Genomic DNA, 23,175 nt, shown 5'->3' with positions numbered 1-23,175 from the left:
GAGACGTGAATGGTGCAGCGATGAAGCAGTGTTGGGGATGTTGGTGCCGGAATGAGTAGAGGACACAAGAACCTGTAGTTCCAAAGCTTTACTCACAGTCTGTGGTACAAACTGGTGCCTGCGTCCGCGCTGTGTCCTCCGGGTCAGGGGCTCAATCAACCTCCAAGCAAGATGGAATGCTCCCTTCCACACTCCGCCAACATGTGCCTTTCTGAACGTCTCCTCTATAGCGCCTTTGAGTGAAGTACTCCCAGTACTGTTACACTGGAGTTCCTCGTGTCAGATGTTCCCAAGAACTCTACTTGTACGGCAGACAGCTGTAGCCTGCTTCGGGGACTCCTTACTCCTAAGTCCCGGCTCACTATCCAAGTTGCTGTTGAGCCCCCAAGTTTTAGATGGGAGTAGTGCATTTGCAGCCCACTACTCCACCGGTGTCTGCTGTAGGACCCTTAGTATCCATACAACCTCGGGGACTGGGCCCCGGCCTTGTGCTTAGAACTTCTAGGCAGGGTTCTCTTCTAACCCACGTCCTCTGTTCCCTTTTACTCCTACGTTCCATACTAGTCTTTTCCTTCTTATGGAAGATCAGGGTTCTCTTCAATGTCTGTCTCTTTCTTTCCTTTCCCGTGCCAGCAGACCCAGGTCACTGTGGTCTGCTGCAGCACCTCCTTCTTCCATCCCTCTCCCAGGGATCTCCTCTCCTCCACTCTCAACCCAACTCTCAACTGAACTGCACTGACTCAACTCCTAAACCTTCCCACTCTTTTATGTATTCTAACTCCACCCGCCTCCCAGCACGTTTCGCGTTCCAAGCAGGGAGCCACCAAAGGTGCTCTGCTACACTCCAAGCAGGGAGCCGCAATGTGGCTTTGCTACACTACTTTGTGATGATGGGTGCAAGTGTTGGAATGTGGTCAGGAGCCTCCAACTTACCTGGATGGTGGGGTACCACACCTCAGGAGGAGGTGCAGTACCTCTGTGGCAACTGAACCCTCAGGGGCGCCACACTTGCGATGAGCATACTCCTGGCCACTATCCAGCTAGATAAGAGGGGCCTCGCTCAATGTTTAGTGCATTGAGTGAGGCCGGAAACAGTCTAGTCAGACTGAGGCTGGGAGCGTGCATTTCGTATACTGATGGTGAAACATGACTACATTCCCGTTACTGACATCGAAGAATCTTTACAGTGCGCAGTGCATGCAATGTGAGGATTCACAAGTCTGCAGTCTCAGAGTGACTGCAGACTTGTTGTTTTTGACAAGACAACCCCTTTAAGAATTTAGAATTATGCCCCATTCTGGATTAAAATAATTAGAGGGTCTAATTCAATTTCACTCTATATTGTAAGCTATATGATTTTTTTTTTATTCCTTAGTACTTGTTCCAGAGGGAAATGGAAATGTAAAGAGTTGCCCTGCACAGGAAGTTGTTCAGTAGAGAGTGGATCACATTTTACAAGCTTTGATGGATCCCGATACAGTATCAATGGGGATTGCAGTTATGTGCTTGCTAAGGTAAAATGCTAAGCATCAGTTCAATGCGTTATATGTTATCACAAAAAGTACAACAAAGTGACACCATCAGAAGCACAAAAGGGATCTTAGTGCTATACTGTAGATCTTATATGGACGTCTAAGGACGCTCACTACATATCCACTAGAAGTCACTGTCACTCGCATTCTGTCCTGGGGTTAATGCAGAATGTGAACCTAAACTGCCAATTGTGATCCTCCTCTCCTCGATTATAAACCTAAACTATCAATTACAGTATGTTCCTCCTCTCAAATAGAGTAACAATGACTGAAGCATCAGACTATGCACAGAGTACCTGTCTGTAGTCTGTTGCCATGGTGTCACAAAGGTTCCCACAAAATCCAGCAAACCCAAAGCGGAGGATGTTTTTATCAATTCTAATTTCATAGCTGTTTTTTTTTATTCTTCTTTACATGAATTGGAGCAATAAAGATGACTGCACATGTCAATAAACGGCATGGTCCATAAACGGCCCGTGTCCATAGACGGCACGTGTCCATGGATGGCACCACAGGTATTATTCAGGCATAGGCCAGCTCTTCTCATTTGCAGCGGGTGTCCACTCTACCATAAATGTGTTTTTGCCATAGAGATTTTATCTTTTTCACATGGGAAAAGCTAGAAAAATAAAACCCACTGGTTTTATGAATGCATTATATTTACCTGAACATGGTGGCAATGAATACTGTAGTACAACTTTTCTCATAACAAACAAGCCTTCATATCGCCAAGTGGATATTAATGAATAAGTGAAGGCTGTGTTGAAAATAAAAAATACTGAGGGGTTTGATTTGCTAAAAAAAAACAGCTGTCGAGGGTCGTGGCGGTGGCATCCTTCTGAAGCTCAGCCTGCTTGAGTCTGTAATGAAGATTTAAAGCAGAAAAAAAGAAGACCTGGAAGCAAACTTTCTTCTTGGAAGCCTGTAAGAAGTTCCCTGGATCACTTTGGATCATTTTTAAGCCGCTTGGCTTATAATTATGCCTAATAATAGGAAAAAAGAGGAGCCTGGTTCCCAGCAGACATGGCCGCTGAAGGAACGCCGTTACACAAAAGCCATATCTCCTCTCACGTCTGAGACTCCCTCAAAGAACTGTACTGACAGGCAGGAAAATGCGGTGCCGCCTACCCAAGGCCCAAGGTGTCCTTCATTATACATGAAGATCCCATCATGAGAAACAAAAGGAAGACTCTGGCTAGTGATAATAGCGATGTTAAAGGGGCAACAGCATCTTCTCAGCCTGAGTCAGATGAGGACTTTTCACCTAACTTAACCCTTCACAAACAACACCCCAGATTGGACAATATGAGTCCTCCCTTACAGACACCAAATCTAATGGATAAGGACATATCTCATGCTAATTCAGTTTGGCAAAAAGGAAATCTGACCGCATCTGAAAAATATTTATATGAATTATTCACTTCTTCAATTCAACAATTGGGCATTAATATCACTAAAAAGTTTGCTAAGTTGTAAATGTCATTTGAAGAAGTGAGCCAAAAAATAACTGCTACTGATAAGAAAGTGGATGCTGTTTCCTTAAAACAAAACTCTCTGGAAAAAGACTATACAACTCTTAAAGGGAACCAGTCATCAGAATTGTGCATAGTAACCTACACACAGTGTCAGGTCGGTGCCGTTATACTGAATAAAATTATACCTTTGCTGATTAAATCAATCTTGTGCTTCTTTTTTAATCCTTATTTTTAGCTTTTAGTTAATAATATGCTCATGTCCTAAGGTGGGGATGGTGTATGTGGTGCTCTGATTAGGTATTCATTATGCAGACTGGTGACAGATCACTGATCCCTCACTGACCAGCCCCCTAGTTTAAATAATTATTATACTAATGTATGCATTTGAAAACAAAAATGTCACTTCATAAAAATGGTGGCGCCTGCACCCTATCACTTGTCAGTTAGTGCCTATTATCTTGTGCTGTTGAAAAGAAACAAAAATCACAATCAAAATGGCGCCATCGGCTGCACCTGCACATTAGCATCTATCACGTTCTGATAGATGCTACTGCGAAATTGCCTCCACTGGCTCCTAGTTACTGCAAACAAAATGAAATTACACTACATCAAAATGGCTCTGCGGGTTGCGCCTGCGCATTAGCATCTTTCGCGTACCGATAGATGCTACTGCGCATGTGCCACCTCCGGCGCCATTTTGTTGTAGTGTAAATTTTTTGGCTGCAGCAACAAGGGGCAGGTGGAGTTGCGTAGTAGCATATGGACGCCTCTCCATTACTAACCTCGGGGCTTGATATCACCTGAAAATACAAAGGTGACATCAACCCCCCAACTATCACCCCACTTGCCACCGCTACAGGGGAAGTGGGAAGAGCAAGGCTAAGTGCCAGAATTGGTGCATTTTAGAGATGTGCCTTTTCTGGGGTGGCTGAATGCTGATGTTTTTAGCTTGGGGGCAGTATCTATGGCCCCTTCCTGGGCTATTAACATTAGCATGCAGCTGTCTGCATAGCCTTTGCTGGTTAATAATTATAGGGGGACACCATGTCATTTTTTGGAGGGTCCCCAATTTTAATAGCTAGTAGAGGCTAAGTATAGAGTTGTGAACTGATATTAATAGCCTGGGAAGCTCTATGGGTATTATCCCCTTCCCAAGCTATAAACATCAGCCCCCAACCCCTCCGCTGGTTACGAAAATTGCGTGGAACCTATGCCATTTTTTCCAAAAAATAATCTTATTAAATATATGTACAGTAATTTGCACACACTGTCCTAATTGTATTTGTCACTGACATCTGTATATCTACCTATTCTATTTGTATTTTCTGTATGTAATCCATCTCTTCTTTCCTTTCAGCTTCTGCAGTGATTTTAACTATCTATCTATGCAATATAAATACATATATATAGTGTGCCTTGTGAAAGTATTCGGCCCCCTGGAACTTTTCAACCTTTTCTCACATATCATGCTTCAAAACATAAAGAGAATCAACAACAAGCGGAACACAATTGTGAAGTTGAACGAAATGTATTGACTATTTTAAATTTTTGTGGAAAGTCAAAAACTGAAAAGTGGGGCGTGCAATATAATTCAGCCCCTTTACTTTCAGTGCAGCAAACTCACTCCAGAAGTTCATTGTGGATCTCTGAATGATCCAATGTTGTCCTAAATGACTAATGATGATAAATATAGTCCACCTGTGTGTAATCAAGTCTCCGTATAAATGCACCTGCTCTGTGATAGTCTCAGGGTTCTGTTTGGAACGCGGAAAGCATCAAGAAGACCAAGGAACACAACAGGCAGGTCCGTGATACTGTTGTGGATAAGCTTAAAGCTGGATTTGGATACAAAATGATTTCCAAAACTTTAAACATCCCAAGGAGCAATGTGAAAGTGATCATATTGAAATGGAAGGAGTATCATACCACTGCAAATCTACCAAGACCTGGCCTTCCCTCTAAACTTTCATCTCAAACAAGGAGAAGACTGACCAGAGATGCAGCCAAGAGGCCCATGATCACTCTGGATGAACTGCAGAGATTTACAGCTGAGGTGGGACAGTCTGTCCATAGGACAACAATCAGTTGTACACTGCACAAATCTGGCCTTTATGGAAGAATGGCAAGAAGAAAGCCATTTCTCAAAGATATCCATAAAAAGTGTCGTTTAAAGTTTGCAACAAGCCACCTAGGAGACACACCAAACATGTGGAAGAAAGTGCTCTGGTCAGATGAAACCAAAATCGAACTTTTTGGCAACAATGCCAAACGATACGTTTGGCGTAAAGATAACACATGTCATCACCCTGAACACACCATCCCCACTGTCAAACATGGTGGTGGCAGCATCATGGTTTGAGCCTGCTTTTCTTCAACAGGGACAGGGAAGATGGTTAAAATTGATGGGAAGATGGATGGAGCCAAATACAGGACCATTCTTGAAGAAAACCTGTTGGAGTCTGCAAAGACCTGTGACTGGGACGGAGATTTGTCTTCCAACAAGACAATGATCACAAGCATAAGGCAAAATCTACAATGGAATGGTTCACAAATAAACGTATCCAGGTGTTAGAATGGCCAAGTCAATGTCCAGACCTGAATCCAATCGAGAATCTGTGGAAAGAGCTGAAAACTGCTGTTCACAAACGATCTCCATCAAACCTCACTGAGCTCGAGCTGTTTGCCAAGGAAGATTGGGCAAGAATTTCAGTCTGTCGATGTACAAAACTGATAGAGACATACCCCAAGTGACTTGCAGCTGTAATCGCAGCAAAAGGTGGCGCAACAAAGTATTAAGTTAAAGGGGCTGAATAATATTGCATGCCTCACTTTTCAGTTTTTGAATTTCCACAAAAATTTAAAATAACCAAAAAATTTCGTTCAACTTCACAATTGTTTCCCACTTGTTGCTGATTCTTCACCAAAAATGTACATTTGGTATCTTTAAGTTTGAAGCATGATATGTGGGAAAAGGTTGAAAAGTTCCAGGGGGGGCGAATACTTTCGCAAGGCACTGTATGTGTGTCACTGGCATCTATATATCTATGTATTCTATGTGTATATACCTATTCTATCTATCTTTTCTAACCTGTCAGTGTGACTTTACTGTATGCGGTACATGAATTGCCAGCTTTTCAAACAACACCAATGTGTAAAAAATCGGACAGCACTCGCATGGTCTGAGTGCTGTGCGATATTTTCTCGCACCCATAGGCTTGAATTGGTGAGTCTCGACCGAGTCTCAGTGACAATTGCAGCATGCTGTGATTTTATACGCATGCTGAATATGCCAGAGAAAATAAACGGTCATGTGAGCTGCCCCATGCCATGTTTTTTCGCACAGCACTCGTCTGTATTCTACGGTAGTGTGACTCCGGCCTTACTGTAAAAATCCCATAATGAAAAGAATTTTGAGGAAAAAAACAGCTGTCTTTGTGGCCCCTACCAATGAATCACAGTACAGCTCTCATTTATTAGAGCAGCTTAAAAAAAGAAAACTGAAATCTGATTGGATGTTATGGGCAACAAAATCAGTCTTTTTCTCTAACTTAGTTATAGTCTAATTTATAATCATAAAACTGAGCCAACTTGAAGAGGTTGCACGGTCTTCCAGCTCTCCCTTCCGTTTCTGAGGCTAAAGTTTGAGGGTCAAAGACATGCATCAGCTCGCCTCGATCATCAGTGGCCTCAGCAACTGAAGGGAGTGTCAGAAGGAGCAAATTCCAGCACAGAGGACCGGGAAGTGGCAACAGCTTAAGTGTAGATAAGGAACCTAGACAAGGGAGTATAATATATTTAATTATTTTTTAAGCACTTTCCACCTCTTCGTTTATTATGCTTTGGGGTTTGAAGACATTTAAGAGCATACTTGGTGTACTTTTATGGCAATATTCTATCGATTCATACCGATTTTACTCAGAATGAGAATGTTGGCTACATTAAGCAAAGTTGGTCAAAATGAATTTTGTGAAATTTACTCAATTTGTCTCTTTTAAGAAAAAATCTCGCCATTTACCAACATATGACATACTGTACAGTTACATCCAGGTTTGGACTGGCCCACATGAGAACAGGAGAATCCTCTGTTGGGACACACCCTCTTATAAAAGCAGTACTTGGCACAATATACTTGAATCACTATGTACAGACAAAGGCGGCATCTCATTCATGTAACAGTCTACCCCGATCATTGTTATATAAATTTGTGATTGAGAATAACGTCACATTTGTATGAATCTGAAAAGTGGGGCCCTGGAGTTGTTAATGATGGGCCCTTGGAACCTCCAGTCTGACAGTGGTTACGTCATATAACTTTGATGCAAGCTCAGAAATTGAGCCGGCATACTTGCCAGCAAATGATGGCTGAGTTATTCAGCCATCATCTGCCTTTAACAACCTCCCATGCAGCTGAGTTCTGTCTGTGGCTGTAATTCTGTGAATGCAGGGTGCCGATGGGTTGCTCTGACAGCTAGGGGAGAGCGGAAGACCCTCGTGCCTGCCATGATGGTCTTCCTGTGAAAACCAGCACAAGACTAGCATTCATAAGAGACTGTGGCATTGCTGTATATAACACTAGCAATCAGACAATCACAGGTTCAATTCCCTTAGAGGAACTAACAAACACAATAAAAATGTTAAAAAGTTTTACAAAAATTATGAAAAAAAAACACCTCCAAATCACCCCCCCCCCATTTTTTCTCATTAAAATTAAAGAAATTAAAAAAAAATGGACATATGTGATATCATTACATTTCTAGCAGTCAGGGCTATCAAAATACAAAATTAAATATAATGATCAATACATGGTACAATGAGAAAATAAATCAAAACACCTGAATTGCATTTTTTGGGCGTCGCAACAGTGGAAAAAAATTCAATAATATGCTATCATAACTTTGCATCTTCCCATAAATGGTATTAATACAATTGTCAGTTCGGGCCCAAAAGACAAGCCCTGACACAAAACTATTACCCAAAAATGTAAAATATTACCACTTTTGGAAAATGGCGAGACAAGTGAATTCTTTTTTTACAAACTTATGAATCTTATTTAGCACTTAAGTAAAAAACAAACTACGCTTACTTGGCATCTCTGTAATCATAATAACCTGTAAAATAATATTTCCAGGTCATCTTTATAAATGTGAGCTTAAAAAAAAAAATAATAAATATTGCGGAATCTTATTTTTTTTGTTATTTCACTGCGCTTGGAATTTTTTTCCTACTTTCCATTACATCACGTGATAAAATTTATCGTGTCATTCAAAAGTTCAACTTGCCCCACAAAAACAAACAAACCCATAGATGGCTATATCGATAGAAAAATAAAAAAATGATGGCGCTTGGAAGTAGAGGAGGAAAAAGCGAAAGCGCAAAAAGGAAAAATTGCCTTGTTAGGAAGGGGTTAAATGTATTCTTCCAGTCTTCGTAAGAATTTTACATTAGTTCCTAATTTCTTGTTTTTTTGTCTATGTGTAAAAGGTTTTATTCGGTTATACCTTCTGGATATTATTCTGCTGTCTGTAATACCTTTCATTCTAATCTCTTCATTACAGCACACCACTGCCAATGATTTCACTGTGCTTGTGGAGCTGCGTAGATCTGAAATCACCAGTGCAAAATCTTCCCTGAAGAGTGTGGTTTTGCGTTTAAATAAAGGGGAAACTGTAAGTATCTTTAGCAACCAATTCATCTCCTGCAATGTATGTGTCTGAGTTTGCCCCTACTACCTTTGCCGCTGTTGCTAGGCAGTGACGCACTTACACTGCTGTAACTTGTAGTTCCATCCAGTCAGGAGCTTATGGGTTACAACCGAGCTCTGTGATCAGTTCTTATTCACTTTCTGCTGAGAGCTTTGGGTGGTGTCACACTCTATTTAAAGAAGGTCTCCTCCCATCAAAGTTTTTATCCTCTTAACATATTGCAATCATCATATTATACAGCACAGTGTACTTACAATTGCTCATTTTACCTTTCTACCCAGTTAATTCTTCTCTGTTTTCTGCTCTAGGTAGAAACAGGAAGTCTCTTGTCCCTGCATTTATTATTTCCCTCTTCAACTCTTGACCCAGCTGCTAGGTCCCTTCCCCCTTCCATTGACTTTTGCAGTGACTGATGATTCATACAGGGTAATTTGACCTCCTGTTTCTACATAGAGCTTAGAAGGATTCATCTAGTCAGTTTTTAATCATGTGATGTCATAGACCTAATGGAAAACAGAAGAATTATCTGGGTAGAAAGGCAAAATGAGCAATTGTAAGTGCACTGTGCTGTATAATATAATGATTGCAATATATTAAGAGGATAAAAACTTTGAGGGGGGGGAGCTTCTTTAAGCCCCCAGTAGTCTGACACAAGTTGTCGGTTATAATTTATTACTAACCTGGTCTGCTTTTGGTAATACCCACCTGCTAGTTGTGTTGTTGCTGCTAGTTACTGTCCTTCGGCTATTTAACTCTCTGATTGTATTTTGATTCTGACCCTGAGTCTGTCCTCCTGGTTTTGACTTTTGCTATTTTGTGACCTTATCCCTCAAGTCTGATTTTGTCAAGTTTTTCCTACTCTGGTCTTGATGACCCTTTTCTCTGCCATCTCAATTTTTCAGCCAGCAGACACTCTATGAAGGTAATCCAAATTGCTCTATGTAAATCCGGATCCCGCTATAGGGGTTAAAGGGTGAAGAAGACAAGTTTTCCACCGGTATCCACTAAGTGGAGTGGCTTGAGCAAAGCTTGTCAGATGAAGCCCAGTTAAGAGCTGCCAGTCTTCCATGTACAGCTAGCCTTATTACTCTTTATTGTTTTACTATATATGATCTTACAAAAAACAGCATTTCCTCATAAGTTCAGCTAACACCTTGATAAATGTATATGTAATGTTACAAATTGAAGAAAAACTCTTTATTGGCACCTCCACTGGAGCTCACTACCTGGAAGTCATTGCTTAGTTAAAAAAAACATAGCTAAACCCCTGGTGTTACTGATATTTAAAACTGGTGATTATGTGCAAAACATGGGAAACATTTCAAAGATACCTACTAGTTATGGACAACCATGCTCAAATAAGGTCTTATTCGAGCATGCTCAGGTGTTATCTGAGTATCTCAGGCGTGCTCGAATAATATGTTTATGTCCCCGTGGCTCCATGATTTGCGGTCGTTAGGCAGCCTGAACACATGTAGGGATTCCCTAACAAACAGGCAATCCTCTCATGTGTTGCCGGTGTCTAACAGTGGCAAATCATACACCTACGGGGACTCAAACATAATATACGAGCACACCGAAGATACTCGGATAACACCTGAGCATGCTCGAATAAGACGTTATCCGAGCATGTTCGCTCATCATCACTAATACCTACCATGCCATCTCTGCTTGTGGACAATTATACAAATCTATATTAAATGCTTTCTTTCTTACTGTCTTTTCTTCCTTTGTTAATTTGGACTTTCAGCTATGCCTCCTTACACACTGAGCATTTCATAAATTCTACATAACGCTCTTTTCGAGTGGCTTTACCGCTCAAGAAAACTAGAATTTCGGTGATATCAGGCCAATCTTTACAGTAAAACCATTGAAAGTCAGTGATATTTAAAAAAGGGATTTTTATGGGACTTACAGTATGTAATATATTTTACTGTTTCTTTTATTATTGTTAAAAAAAAAACACAAAACAAAAACCTTTTCCCTTGATCTCCAGGTGCTTGACATTAAAGACAATGGTGGTTTATTCCTCAACTGGATGCCAATTCAGCTGCCTCTCTCTGTTGGTAAGTTTTTTATTTTTTTTTAAATGTATCTGACGCTCTACTGCAATGGGAAAGTTTGGAGAAAACTCAGATCACACTGTATACCTCATAGATCCAGATTATCAGATATCTTTGTAGCGTAGCTGACTATTTCTTGGCAGGACAAAGGACGTTGTATGTTGGCCTGCCATACTTGTGTCGGTTCAAACAAATAGTCTGACCATCAACATGTCAGGATAAAATACGGCACAGGCACATGTTTAACTAAACGGGAAACCAAAGAAATGAGTTGGAACATAAGTTGGTATAAGTGCAATGTATAGGAGCAGATTCACACTGTGCCCATTAGGCCTGTTTCACACATCCGTTTGTGTCCATCAGTCAAAATCCGCCATTTTGTAAAAAAAATGGATCCGCCATTTTTCTTGGCACATCCGTTTTTTTTCCCCCATTGAGTTGCATTACCGGCGGATCTTGATGGATGGCCATCCGTTGGATCCGTTTTTTTGCAGATCCGCCAAAATTTGGACGTCCGCCGACATGCCCGAACGGACCATGCAACGTTTTTTCGGCCGGTAGGATCCGCACTTCTCACTGCGCATGCCCGAAAGACTTCACCTCTCTCTCTCTCTCTCTGTCCTTCCCCAGGCAGCGGTTCCTTTAAAATTCTTCCTTTGATGGATCCGTTAAAATAACGGTCCAGTGACAAACTTTATGGTCAGTACAGGAACGGATCCGCTATCCGCTATTTTAGCGGATTTTGACTGAAGAAAAAAACTGATGTGTGAAACAGGCCTTAAACAGACAAAATATTATAAAAACAAAATGAGGAAATATTCTCTAGTAAGTAAATATATAGTAATAGTACATGTAAATAACATAGGGTACTTCATTAACGGTATTTTGATTAAAAAAAGCATAAAAGCCATCCCATCGTGACAAGATGTACCCTTCGGGATATTCCTATTTCTAGTATTGAAACTTCACTTTGTGTCAATCGAGCTCAATATAGATGGGGGCAGAGGAGATCACAGGCCTGACTGTTCAGACATCTGCCCATGGAAAGGTATATAGATGAAATGCCTAGCTCAAAGAAAGGAAAGGGGATGAGGGAACACCTATGTATGCATAAAGTACAAGAAACTACAGAAAAACCAAATTAATGAGCTGGAACATAAATTGGTATTAGTGCAATGTGTAGGAGCACGTTGCACTTACACCGTGTTCAGGTAAAATGCAGAGCAGGCACAAGTTTTAGTCAGTGTAGTAAGAAAAGGCTTGAGTCTTTGATTTGTCTCTTAAAGTGACTTTCCTATAACAAACCAATATGTATAATCCAGCTCACCAAGGCGTCTTTGGTTCCGATGAGCGGAGTATTGAGAATGCATGGTTACATAGAGTCAAACTGTTTCTTGCATCTGATATTCCAGAAAGTAAAAGCTTTATAATGTATATGAAATGGTAAGAGCAAGCTAGGCATAGAGAGAGTTTACGCATTTCAGGCTTAGCAGTCCTCCATCATGAGGAAGCCAAGCTAATCACTAGCTTCACAGGTAGGACAGATATTATTATACTATAGTTGTTCTCATCAATATTTTATTGTCTCTTGCAGCAAATATTACTATCTTCAGGCCTACGTCTTTCGCTATTATTATACAGACAAATTTTGATGCTGTACTGCAAGTCCAGCTTACGCCGACTATGCAGGTGTATCTGACTCTTGGTCCATCTTATCATGATCAAACTTCCGGTACGATTTTAATTTTATTTCATATAGAGTTGGAATAAAGGCTTGCGTATAAATGTTTCTATTACACCTTCCCACGCCCTGATATTGCATTTACAGGGTAGATATTCTAGATCGGGTGTGCACAACCAGCAGCTTGTTATACCATTTTGTGTTGACCCTAACCATCTTTTCACAGAAATGCGTTGCTTGTATGTGACTGTTTCCATAACAAAGAATAGTTATCTCTGTTTTCCCCATAAAGGTCAAGAGAATGGCGTTCCTTAACCCTTGTTTGTTACTCCAGATAGATGGAATGTAGATGTTTACAATGGGGAGAGCTACAGTCACACATGGTCCTCTCCTCCCTGAAATGCAACATGAGGGTAAAGGAGATCCCTATTATTCCCATAGGTCCAGGTTCTGCTTTCTGGACTACTATAAGGCATTTATGGCTTCAAATTTTGACATGCCGGAAATGTCTCAGATGATAATATTATAAATTTTATTGTGGCCTGTGGGAGTGATTCAGAATGATAATAAGTCTCTCGGCTCAGAAATGGTTGTGCACCCCTGCTGTGCATACTAATAATATTTCTGTATCTAATGCCAGTTTCAGCTTTTATATCATGCAAAACTCTCCAAAGGAGTTATCTCAAAATCCATTATATCTTTCAAGCTCCCTGTAAGTCTAATAACCTAACAAGGCTTCCAGATACTCACTGGCTAATTTTAGCATCTCTTTTGCCGCTCCTGCTCTTCTGTAACTCCGTCTCTCTTCTCAGTGTCATGTGGGTGGTCCTTATAGTGGTCTAACCATCTCCAAGGTTCTATCCCCATATGTAGTAGTAGTAATAATGATGATAATATTAGCAAACACCTCCAAAAAGAAAGGTAGTATAGTTCTTCTGATAAGCTATGTTGCTTACCAGAGGCATAGCTAGGGGTTCAGCTTGGGGGGGGTGAAAAATCTGAGTGGGCCCCTAACCGGCAACCCTGATTTCAACTCCGGTTGGCACACTCTAGTCGTGGGTATAGGAGAACCTCAGCAGATGACCGCGCTGTAACTGAAGCAAATCTCTATACAAAAACAATACTGGTATTACCGCCATATGGTGACCTCATAGTGGTAGAAGCCAGTCCTGCAGAATATACAAGAGTTTACTATACAGTTACAGATGATAACTTACAGGTCATGTTCTTTCTGATAATCGTTCACTTTTGCATCTTACTCAGACCGACATGACAACTTCTCCAGCCAGGACTCATCTGCAGAGAATACAACAAAGACACATCTGACTTCTCATATTTCCAGCCCAGTACCCATCTATCTCCAACATGCACAGACTACTCAACCCAATACTGGGCCCCTGCTGCCATATGTGTCCCTACTATTGTACCTGATACCTCAATACTGAGCCCCTGCTGCCGTATGTGTCCCTACTATTGTACCTGATACCCCAATACTGAGCCCCTGCTGCCGTATGTGTCCCTACTATTGTACCTGATACCCCAATACTGAGTCTCTGCTGCCATATGTGTCCCTACTATTGTACCTGATACCCCAATACTGAGCCCCTGCTGCCGTATGTGTCCCTACTATTGTCCCTGATACTCCAATACTGAGCCCCTGCTGCCGTATGTGTCCCTACTATTGTACCTGATACCCCAATACTGAGTCTCTGCTGCCATATGTGTCCCAACTATTGTACCTGATACCCCAATACTGAGCCCCTGCTGCCGTATGTGTCCCTACTATTGTACCTGATACCCCAATACTGAGCCGCTGCTGCCGTATATGTCCCTACTATTGTACCTGATACCCCAATACTGAGTCTCTGCTGCCGTATGTGTCCCTACTATTGTATCTGATACCCCAATACTGAGCCCCTGCTCCCGTATGTGTCCCTACTTTTGTACCTGATACCCCAATACTGAGTGTCTGCTGCCGTATGTGTCCCTACTATTGTATCTGATACCCCAATACTGAGCCGCTGCTGCCGTATGTGTCTCTACTATTGTACCTGATACCCCAATACTGAGTCTCTGCTGCCGTATGTGTCCCTACTATGGTACCTGATACCCCAATACTGAGTCTCTGCTGCCGTATTTGTCCCTACTATGGTATCTGATACCCCAATACTGAGCCCTTGCTGCTGTATGTGTCCTTACTAGAGTTGAGCGATACCAGCCGATACTTGAAAATATCGGATCGGAATGGATCGGCCGATCTTAAAAAAAAGTATCGGTATCGCCGATTCCGATACCGGAAGTCCCATTCAAGTCTATGGGACTTCCGGTATCGGAATAAGAAAAACCCTATTTTTGCCTTGTACAGCCTCTCTGGGGTCTGTACGGGCCTTTCGGGGGTCTGTGCCGGCCTGCCGGGGGGGCTGTGCAGGCTCCGGTGGTCTGTGCCGGCCTGCCGGGGGGATGTGCCGGCCTGCCGGGGGGGCTGTGCAGGCTCCGGTGGTCTGTGCCGGCCTGCCGGTGGTCTGTGCAGGCTCCGGTGGTCTGTGCCGGCCTGCCAGGGGGCTGTGCCGGCCTGCCGGTGGTCTGTGCAGGCTCCGGTGGTCTGTGCAGGCATTGTCCGATGGGACTACAAGTCCCATCGGGCGATGCCTGCTACCATGACAGTGATTGACACATTAGCCAATGATGGGACAGTAGTAGTCCCATCATCCGGCTAATGTGTTGAATGTAAAAAAAAAAAAAAAAATGTACATGCTACATACATGCTACATACATACAACATGCATACTACATATATACTACATGCAACATACATACTACATATATACTACATATATACTACATGCAACATACAGTGGGGCAAAAAAGTATTTAGTCAGTCAGCAATAGTGCAAGTTCCACCACTTAAAAAGATGAGAGGCGTCTGTAATTTACATCATAGGTAGACCTCAACTATGGGAGACAAACTGAGAAAAAAAAATCCAGAAAATCACATTGTCTGTTTTTGTTTCATTTTATTTGCATATTATGGTGGAAGATAAGTATTTGGTCAGAAACAAAATTTCATCTCAATACTTTGTGATATATCCTTTGTTGGCAATGACAGAGGTCAAACGTTTTCTGTAAGTCTTCACAAGGTTGCCACACACTGTTGTTGGTATGTTGGCCCATTCCTCCATGCAGATCTCCTCTAGAGCAGTGATGTTTTTGGCTTTTCGCTTGGCAACACGGACTTTCAACTCCCTCCAAAGGTTTTCTATAGGGTTGAGATCTGGAGACTGGCTAGGCCACTCCAGGACCTTGAAATGCTTCTTACGAAGCCACTCCTTCGTTGCCCTGGCGGTGTGCTTTGGATCATTGTCATGTTGAAAGACCCAGCCACGTTTCATCTTCAATGCCCTTGCTGATGGAAGGAGGTTTGCACTCAAAATCTCACGATACTTGGCCCCATTCATTCTTTCATGTACCCGGATCAGTCGTCCTGGCCCCTTTGCAGAGAAACAGCCCCAAAGCATGATGTTTCCACCACCATGCTTTACAGTAGGTATGGTGTTTGATGGATGCAACTCAGTATTCTTTTTCCTCCAAACACGACAAGTTGTGTTTCTACCAAACAGTTCCAGTTTGGTTTCATCAGACCATAGGACATTCTCCCAAAACTCCTCTGGATCATCCAAATGCTCTCTAGCAAACTTCAGACGGGCCCGGACATGTACAGGCTTAAATCATAAACCACAAAAATAAGTATAAATTGCCATAAATACAAATTTTATTGAATGCAAAGGCATAACAAATGAATAAATAAAAATTACAAAAAAGGGTCACTGCTATCCAAAGAGGGAGCCATATTGCACACGTGCCCGGATGAACATGTAAAAGTAAAATGCAAATCAATTATAATTATTAATCATGGGATGGCATACAATATGCTGCACTCAAAATAGTAACTATTATCAAAACAAGAGCAGCGCAAATGCATCTGAAATCACAGTGCGTTCCACAGTGGGAATAAACATAGCCAATCCATGATTACATATCAATTACTGGGAGCGCCCAAAGCAAAAGGCGCTGTAAAAAGTATAAATGCATACGGACAGTCCAGAGAAGGGCATTTACAAGATATAAGTAATGGCGCTGGCTTCCCCCTCACCTCAACGCGCGTTTCGCTTCTTCGTCAGGAGGAAGAAGCGAAACGCGCGTTGAGGCGAGGGGGAAGCCAGCGCCATTACTTATATCTTGTAAGTGCCCTTCTCTGGACTGTCCGTATGCATTTATACTTTTTACAGCGCCTTTTGCTTTGGGCGCTCCAAGTAATTGATATGTAATCATGGATTGGCTATGTTTATTCCCACTGTGGAACGCACTGTGATTTCAGATGCATTTGCGCTGCTCTTGTTTTGATAATAGTTACTATTTTGAGTGCAGCATATTGATTTGCATTTTACTTTTACATGTTCATCCGGGCACGTGTGCAATATGGCTCCCTCTTTGGATAGCAGTGACCCTTTTTTGTAATTTTTATTTATTCATTTGTTATGCCTTTGCATTCAATAAAATTTGTATTTATGGCAAATTATACTTATTTTTGTGGTTTATGATTTATATCTGGAGTTTTTGCCATGTTAATCATTTATTGGGTTTGTGTTGGTTATGTACAGGCTTAAGCAGTGGGACACGTCTGGCACTGCAGGATCTGAGTCCATGGTGGCGTAGTGTGTTACTTATGGTAGGCCTTGTTACATTGGTCCCAGCTCTCTGCAGTTCATTCACTAGGTCCCCCCGCGTGGTTCTGGGATTTTTGCTCACCGTTCTTGTGATCATTCTGACCCCACGGGGTAGGATTTTGCGTGGAGCACCAGATCGAGGGAGATTATCAGTGGTCTTGTATGTCTTCCATTTTCTAATTATTGCTCCCACAGTTGATTTCTTCACTCCAAGCTGGTTGGCTATTGCAGATTCAGTCTTCCCAGCCTGGTGCAGGGCTACAATTTTGTTTCTGGTGTCCTTTGACAGCTCTTTGGTCTTCACCATAGTGGAGTTTGGAGTCAGACTGTTTGAGGGTGTGCACAGGTGTATTTTTATACTGATAACAAGTTTAAACAGGTGCCATTACTACAGGTAATGAGTGGAGGAAAGAGGAGACTCTTAAAGAAGAAGTTACAGGTCTGTGAGAGCCAGAAATCTTGATTGCTTGTTTCTGACCAAATACTTATTTTCCACCATAATATGCAAATAAAATGAAAAAAAAACAGACAATGTGATTTTCTGGATTTTTTTTTCTCAGTTTGTCTCCCATAGTTGAGGTCTATCTATGATGTAAATTACAGACGCCTCTCATCTTTTTAAGTGGTGGAACTTGCACTATTGCTGACTGACTAAATACTTTTTTGCCCCACTGTACATACTACATACATGCTACATACTACATGCATACTACATACATGCTACATACTACATACATGCTACATACATACTACATACATAATACATATGTACTACATGCATACAACATACAACATATATACTACATGCATGCAACATGCATACTACATATATACTATATATACTACATGTAACATACATACTACATATATACTACATGCTACATACATGCAACATACATACTACATACATGCTACATACTACATGCATACTACATACATACTACATACATACAACATATATACTACATATATACTATATATACTACATGTAACATACATACTACATATATACTACATGCTACATACATGCAACATACATACTACATACATGCTACATACTACATGCATACTACATACATACTACATACATACAACTTATATACTACATATATACTATATATACTACATGCAACATACATACTACATATATACTACATATATACTACATGCAACATACATACTACATACATGCTACATACTACATGCATACTACATACATGCTACATACTACATACTACATACAGTGGGGCAAAAAAGTATTTAGTCAGTCAGCAATAGTGCAAGTTCCACCACTTAAAAAGATGAGAGGCGTCTGTAATTTACATCATAGATAGACCTCAACTATGGTAGACAAACTGAGAAAAAAAAATCCAGAAAATCACATTGTCTGTTTTTGTTTCATTTTATTTGCATATTATGGTGGAAAATAAGTATTTGGTCAGAAACAAGCAATCAAGATTTCTGGCTCTCACAGACCTGTAACTTCTTCTTTAACCCCTTCACCCCCAAGGGTGGTTTGCACGTTCATGACCGGGCCAATTTTTACAATTCTGACCACTGTACCTTTATGAGGTCATAACTCTGGAACGCTTCCATGGATCCTGGTGATTCTGACATTGTTTTCTCGTGACATATTGTACTTCATGTTAGTGGTAAAATTTCATTCAAATAACTTGCGTTTATTTGTGAAAAAAATGGAAATTTGGCAAAAATTTTGAAAATTTCGCAATTTTCCAACTTTGAATTTTTATGCCCTTAAATCACAGAGATACGGCACACAAAAAACTTGATAAGTAACATTTCCCACATGTTTACTTTACATCAGCACAATTTTGGAACCAACATTTTTTTTTGTTAGGAAGTTATAAGGGTTAAAAGTTGACCAGCGATTTCTCATTTTTGCAACACCATTTTATTTTTAGGACCACATCACATTTGAAGCCACTTTGAGGGGTCTATATGATAGAAAATACCCAAAAGTGACACCATTCTAAAAACTGAACCCCTTAAGGTGCTCAAAACCACATTCAAGAAGTTTATTAACCCATTAGGTGCGTCACAGGAATTTTTTTGAATATTTAAAAAGAAATGAACATCTAACTTTTTTTCACAAAAAAAATACTTCAGGTTCAATTTTTTTTATTTTACCAAGGGTAACAGGAGAAATTGGACTGCAAAAGTTATTGTGCAATTTGTCCTGAGTACGCTGATACCTGATTTGTGGGGGGAACGACTGTTTCGGCGCATGGCAGAGCTCAGAATGGAAGGAGCGCCGTTTGACTTTTTCAATGCAAAATTGGCTGGAATTCAGATCGGACGCCATGTCACGTTTGGAGAGTCCCTGATGTACCTAAACAGTGGAAACCCCCTACAAGTGACCCCATTTTGGAAACTAGACCCCCCAAGGAACTTATCTAGATATGTGGTGAGAACTTTGAACCCACAAGGGCTTTACAGAAGTTTATAACGTACAGCGGTACAATTAAAAAATCATATTTTTTCCACAAAAATGATCTTTTCACCCCAATTTTTATTTTCCCAAGGGTAACAGGACCCTAAAAGTTATTGTGCAATTTGTCCTGAGTACGCTGATACCCCACATGTGGTGGTAAACCACTATTTGGGCGCATGGCAGAGCTCGGAAGGGAAGCAGTGCCATTTGACGTTTTTGGCTGGAATTGAGATCGGACACCATGTCGCGTTTGGAAAACCCCTGATGTACCAAAACAGTGGAAACCCCCCACAAATGACACCATTTTGGAAACTAGACCCCCTAAGGAACTTATCTAGATGTGTGGTGAGAACTTTGAACCCCCATGGGCTTCACAGAAGTTTATAACATAAAGCCATACAATTAAAAAATCATATTTTTTCCACAAAAATGATCTTTTCACCCTCAATTCTTATTTTTCCAAGGGTAACAGGACCCTAAAAGTTATTGTGCAATTTGTCCTGAGTACGCTGATACCCCACATGTGGGGGTAAACCACTATTTGGGCGCATGGCAGAGCTCGGAAGGGAAGCAGTGCCATTTGACGTTTTTGGCTGGAATTGAGATCGGACACCATGTCGCGTTTGGAAAACCCCTGATGTACCAAAACAGTGGAAACCCCCCACAAATGACACCATTTTGGAAACTAGACCCCCTAAGGAACTTATCTAGATGTGTGGTGAGAACTTTGAACCCCCATGTGCTTCACAGAAGTTTATAACATAAAGCCATACAATTAAAAAATCATATTTTTTCCACAAAAATGATCTTTTCACCCTCAATTCTTATTTTTCCAAGGGTAACAGGACCCTAAAAGTTATTGTGCAATTTGTCCTGAGTACGCTGATACCCCACATGTGGGGGTAAACCACTATTTGGGCGCATGGCAGAGCTCAGAAGGGAAGCAGCGCCATTTGACGTTTTTGGCTGGAATTGAGATCGGACACCATGTCGCGTTTGGAAAACCCCTGATGTACCAAAACAGTGGAAATCCCCCACAAATGACACTATTTTGGAAACTAGACCCCCTAAGGAACTTATCTAGATGTGTGGTGAGAACTTTGAACCCCCATGGGCTTCACAGAAGTTTATAACATAAAGCCATACAATTAAAAAATCATATTTTTTCCACAAAAATGATCTTTTCACCCTCAATTCTTATTTTTCCAAGGGTAACAGGACCCTAAAAGTTATTGTGCAATTTGTCCTGAGTACGCTGATACCCCACATGTGGGGGTAAACCACTATTTGGGCGCATGGCAGAGCTCGGAAGGGAAGCAGCGCCATTTGACGTTTTTGGCTGGAATTGAGATCGGACACCATGTCGCGTTTGGAAAACTCCTGATGTACCAAAACAGTGGAAACCCCCCACAAATAACACCATTTTGGAAACTAGACCCCCTAAGGAACTTATCTAGATGTGTGGTGAGCACTTTGACCCCCCCAGTGCTTCACAGAAGTTTATAATCCCCGGGCGTGAAAATAAATAATTCGTATTTTTTCCACAAACATGATCTTTTAGTCACCATTTTTTTATTTTCCCAAGGGTACCAGGAGAAATTGGACCCCAAAAGTTGTTGTCCAATTTGTCCTGAGTATGCTGATACCCCATATGTGGGAGAAAACTACTGTATGAGCACACGTCGGGGCTCGGAAGGGAAGTAGTGACGTTTTGGAATGCAGACTTTGATGGAATGGTCTGCGGGTGTCATGTTGCCTTTTGAGAGCCCCTAATGTACCTAAACAGTGGAAACCCCCCACAAATGACACCATTTTGTAAACTAGACCCCCCAAGGAACTTATCTAGATGTGTGGTGAGCACTCAGAACCCCCCAGTGCTTCACAGAAGTTTATAACGCCCGGGCGTGAAAATAAAAAAAATCGTATTTTTTCCACAAACATGATCTTTTAGTCACCATTTTTTTATTTTCCCAAGGGTACCAGGAGAAATTGGACCCCAAAAGTTGTTGTCCAATTTGTCCTGAGTATGCTGATACCCCATATGTGGGAGAAAACTACTATATGGGCACACGTCGGGGCTCGGAAGGGAAGTAGTGACGTTTTGGAATGCAGACTTTGATGGAATGGTCTGCGGGTGTCATGTTACCTTTGGAGAGCCCCTAATGTACCTAAACAGTAAAAATCCCCCACAAATGACACCATTTTGTAAACTAGACCCCCCAAGGAACTTATCTAGATGTGTGGTGAGCACTTTGAACCCCCCAGTGCTTCACAGAAGTTTATAACGCCCGGGCGTGAAAATAAAAAATTCGTATTTTTTCCACAAACATGATCTTTTAGTCACCATTTTTTTATTTTCTCAAGGGTACCAGGAGAAATTGGACCCCAAAAGTTGTTGTCCAATTTGTCCTGAGTATGCTGATACCCCATATGTGGGAGAAAACTACTGTATGGGCACACGTCGGGGCTCGGAAGGGAAGTAGTGACGTTTTGGAATGCAGACTTTGATGGAATGGTCTGCGGGTGTCATGTTGCCTTTGGAGAGCCCCTAATGTACCTAAACAGTAGAAACCCCCCACAAATGACCCCATTTTGAAAACTAGACCCACTAAGGAACTTATCTAGATGTGAGGTGAGCACTTTGAACCCCCAAGGGCTTCACTGAAGTTTATAATGCCAGGGCATGAAAATAAAAAAATCGTATTTTTTCCAGAAACATGATCAATTAGTCCCCAATTTTTTCATTTTCCCAAGGGTAACAGGAGAAATTGGACCCCCAAAAGTTGTTGTCCAATTTGGCCTGAGTACGCTGACACCCCATATGTGGGAGAAAACTACTGTATGGACACACGTCGGGGCTCGGAAGGGAAGCAGTGACGTTTTGGAATGCAGACTTTGATGGAATGGTCTGCGGGTGTCATGTGCGTTTGGAGAGCCCCTGATGTATCTAAACTATTGAAACTCCCCACAAGTGACCCCATTTTGGACACTAGACCCCCCACGGAACTTATCTAGATGTGTGGTGAGCACTTTGAACCCCCAAGTGCTTCACAGAAGTTTATAACACTCGGACGTGAAAATAAAAAAATCATTTTTTTCCACAAAAATGATATTTTTGCCCCCAATTTTTTATTTTCCTAAGGGTAACAGGAGAAATTGGACCCCAAAAATTGTTTTGCAATTTGTCCTGAGTAGGCTGATACCCTGCATGTGGGGGTAAAACACTGTTTGGGCGCATGGCAGAGCTTGGAAGGGAAGGAGCACCATTTGACTTTTTCAACTCAGAATTGGCTGGAATTGAGATCAGACGCCATGTTGCATTTGGAGAGCCCCTGATGTGCCCAAACAGTGGAAACCCCCAATTATAACTCCAACCCTAACCCCAACACACCCCTAACCCTAATCTGAGCCCTAACCCTAACCCTAGCCCTAACCGTAGCCCTAACCCTAGCCCTAACCCTAACCCTAGCCCTAGCCCTAACCCTAGCCCTAGCCCTAACCCTAGCCCTAACCCTAACCCTAGCCCTAACCCTAAGGCTGTGTGCA

At 41.6% G+C, this 23,175-nt stretch overlaps 1 protein-coding gene across 1 annotated transcript in view; it reads left to right on the top strand.

The window, feature by feature from the left end:
* LOC141058202 (mucin-5B-like) overlaps nucleotides 1–23,175 on the top strand; it is a 240,773-nt gene that overhangs the window by 39,885 nt on the left and 177,713 nt on the right. The window contains exons 10-13 of the mRNA XM_073554349.1: nucleotides 1,376–1,514; nucleotides 8,563–8,673; nucleotides 10,706–10,775; nucleotides 12,367–12,504. Of these exons, the coding sequence (XP_073410450.1) occupies nucleotides 1,376–1,514; nucleotides 8,563–8,673; nucleotides 10,706–10,775; nucleotides 12,367–12,504 (458 nt within the window). The remainder of the gene's footprint in view (nucleotides 1–1,375; nucleotides 1,515–8,562; nucleotides 8,674–10,705; nucleotides 10,776–12,366; nucleotides 12,505–23,175) is intronic.

This window comes from Dendrobates tinctorius, unplaced genomic scaffold (assembly GCF_039654945.1).
Source record: "Dendrobates tinctorius isolate UK_male_01 unplaced genomic scaffold, ASM3965494v1 ptg000211l, whole genome shotgun sequence".
Classification (NCBI taxonomy): domain Eukaryota; kingdom Metazoa; phylum Chordata; class Amphibia; order Anura; family Dendrobatidae; genus Dendrobates; species Dendrobates tinctorius.
This window is presented reverse-complemented; position numbering and strand designations above follow the sequence as displayed.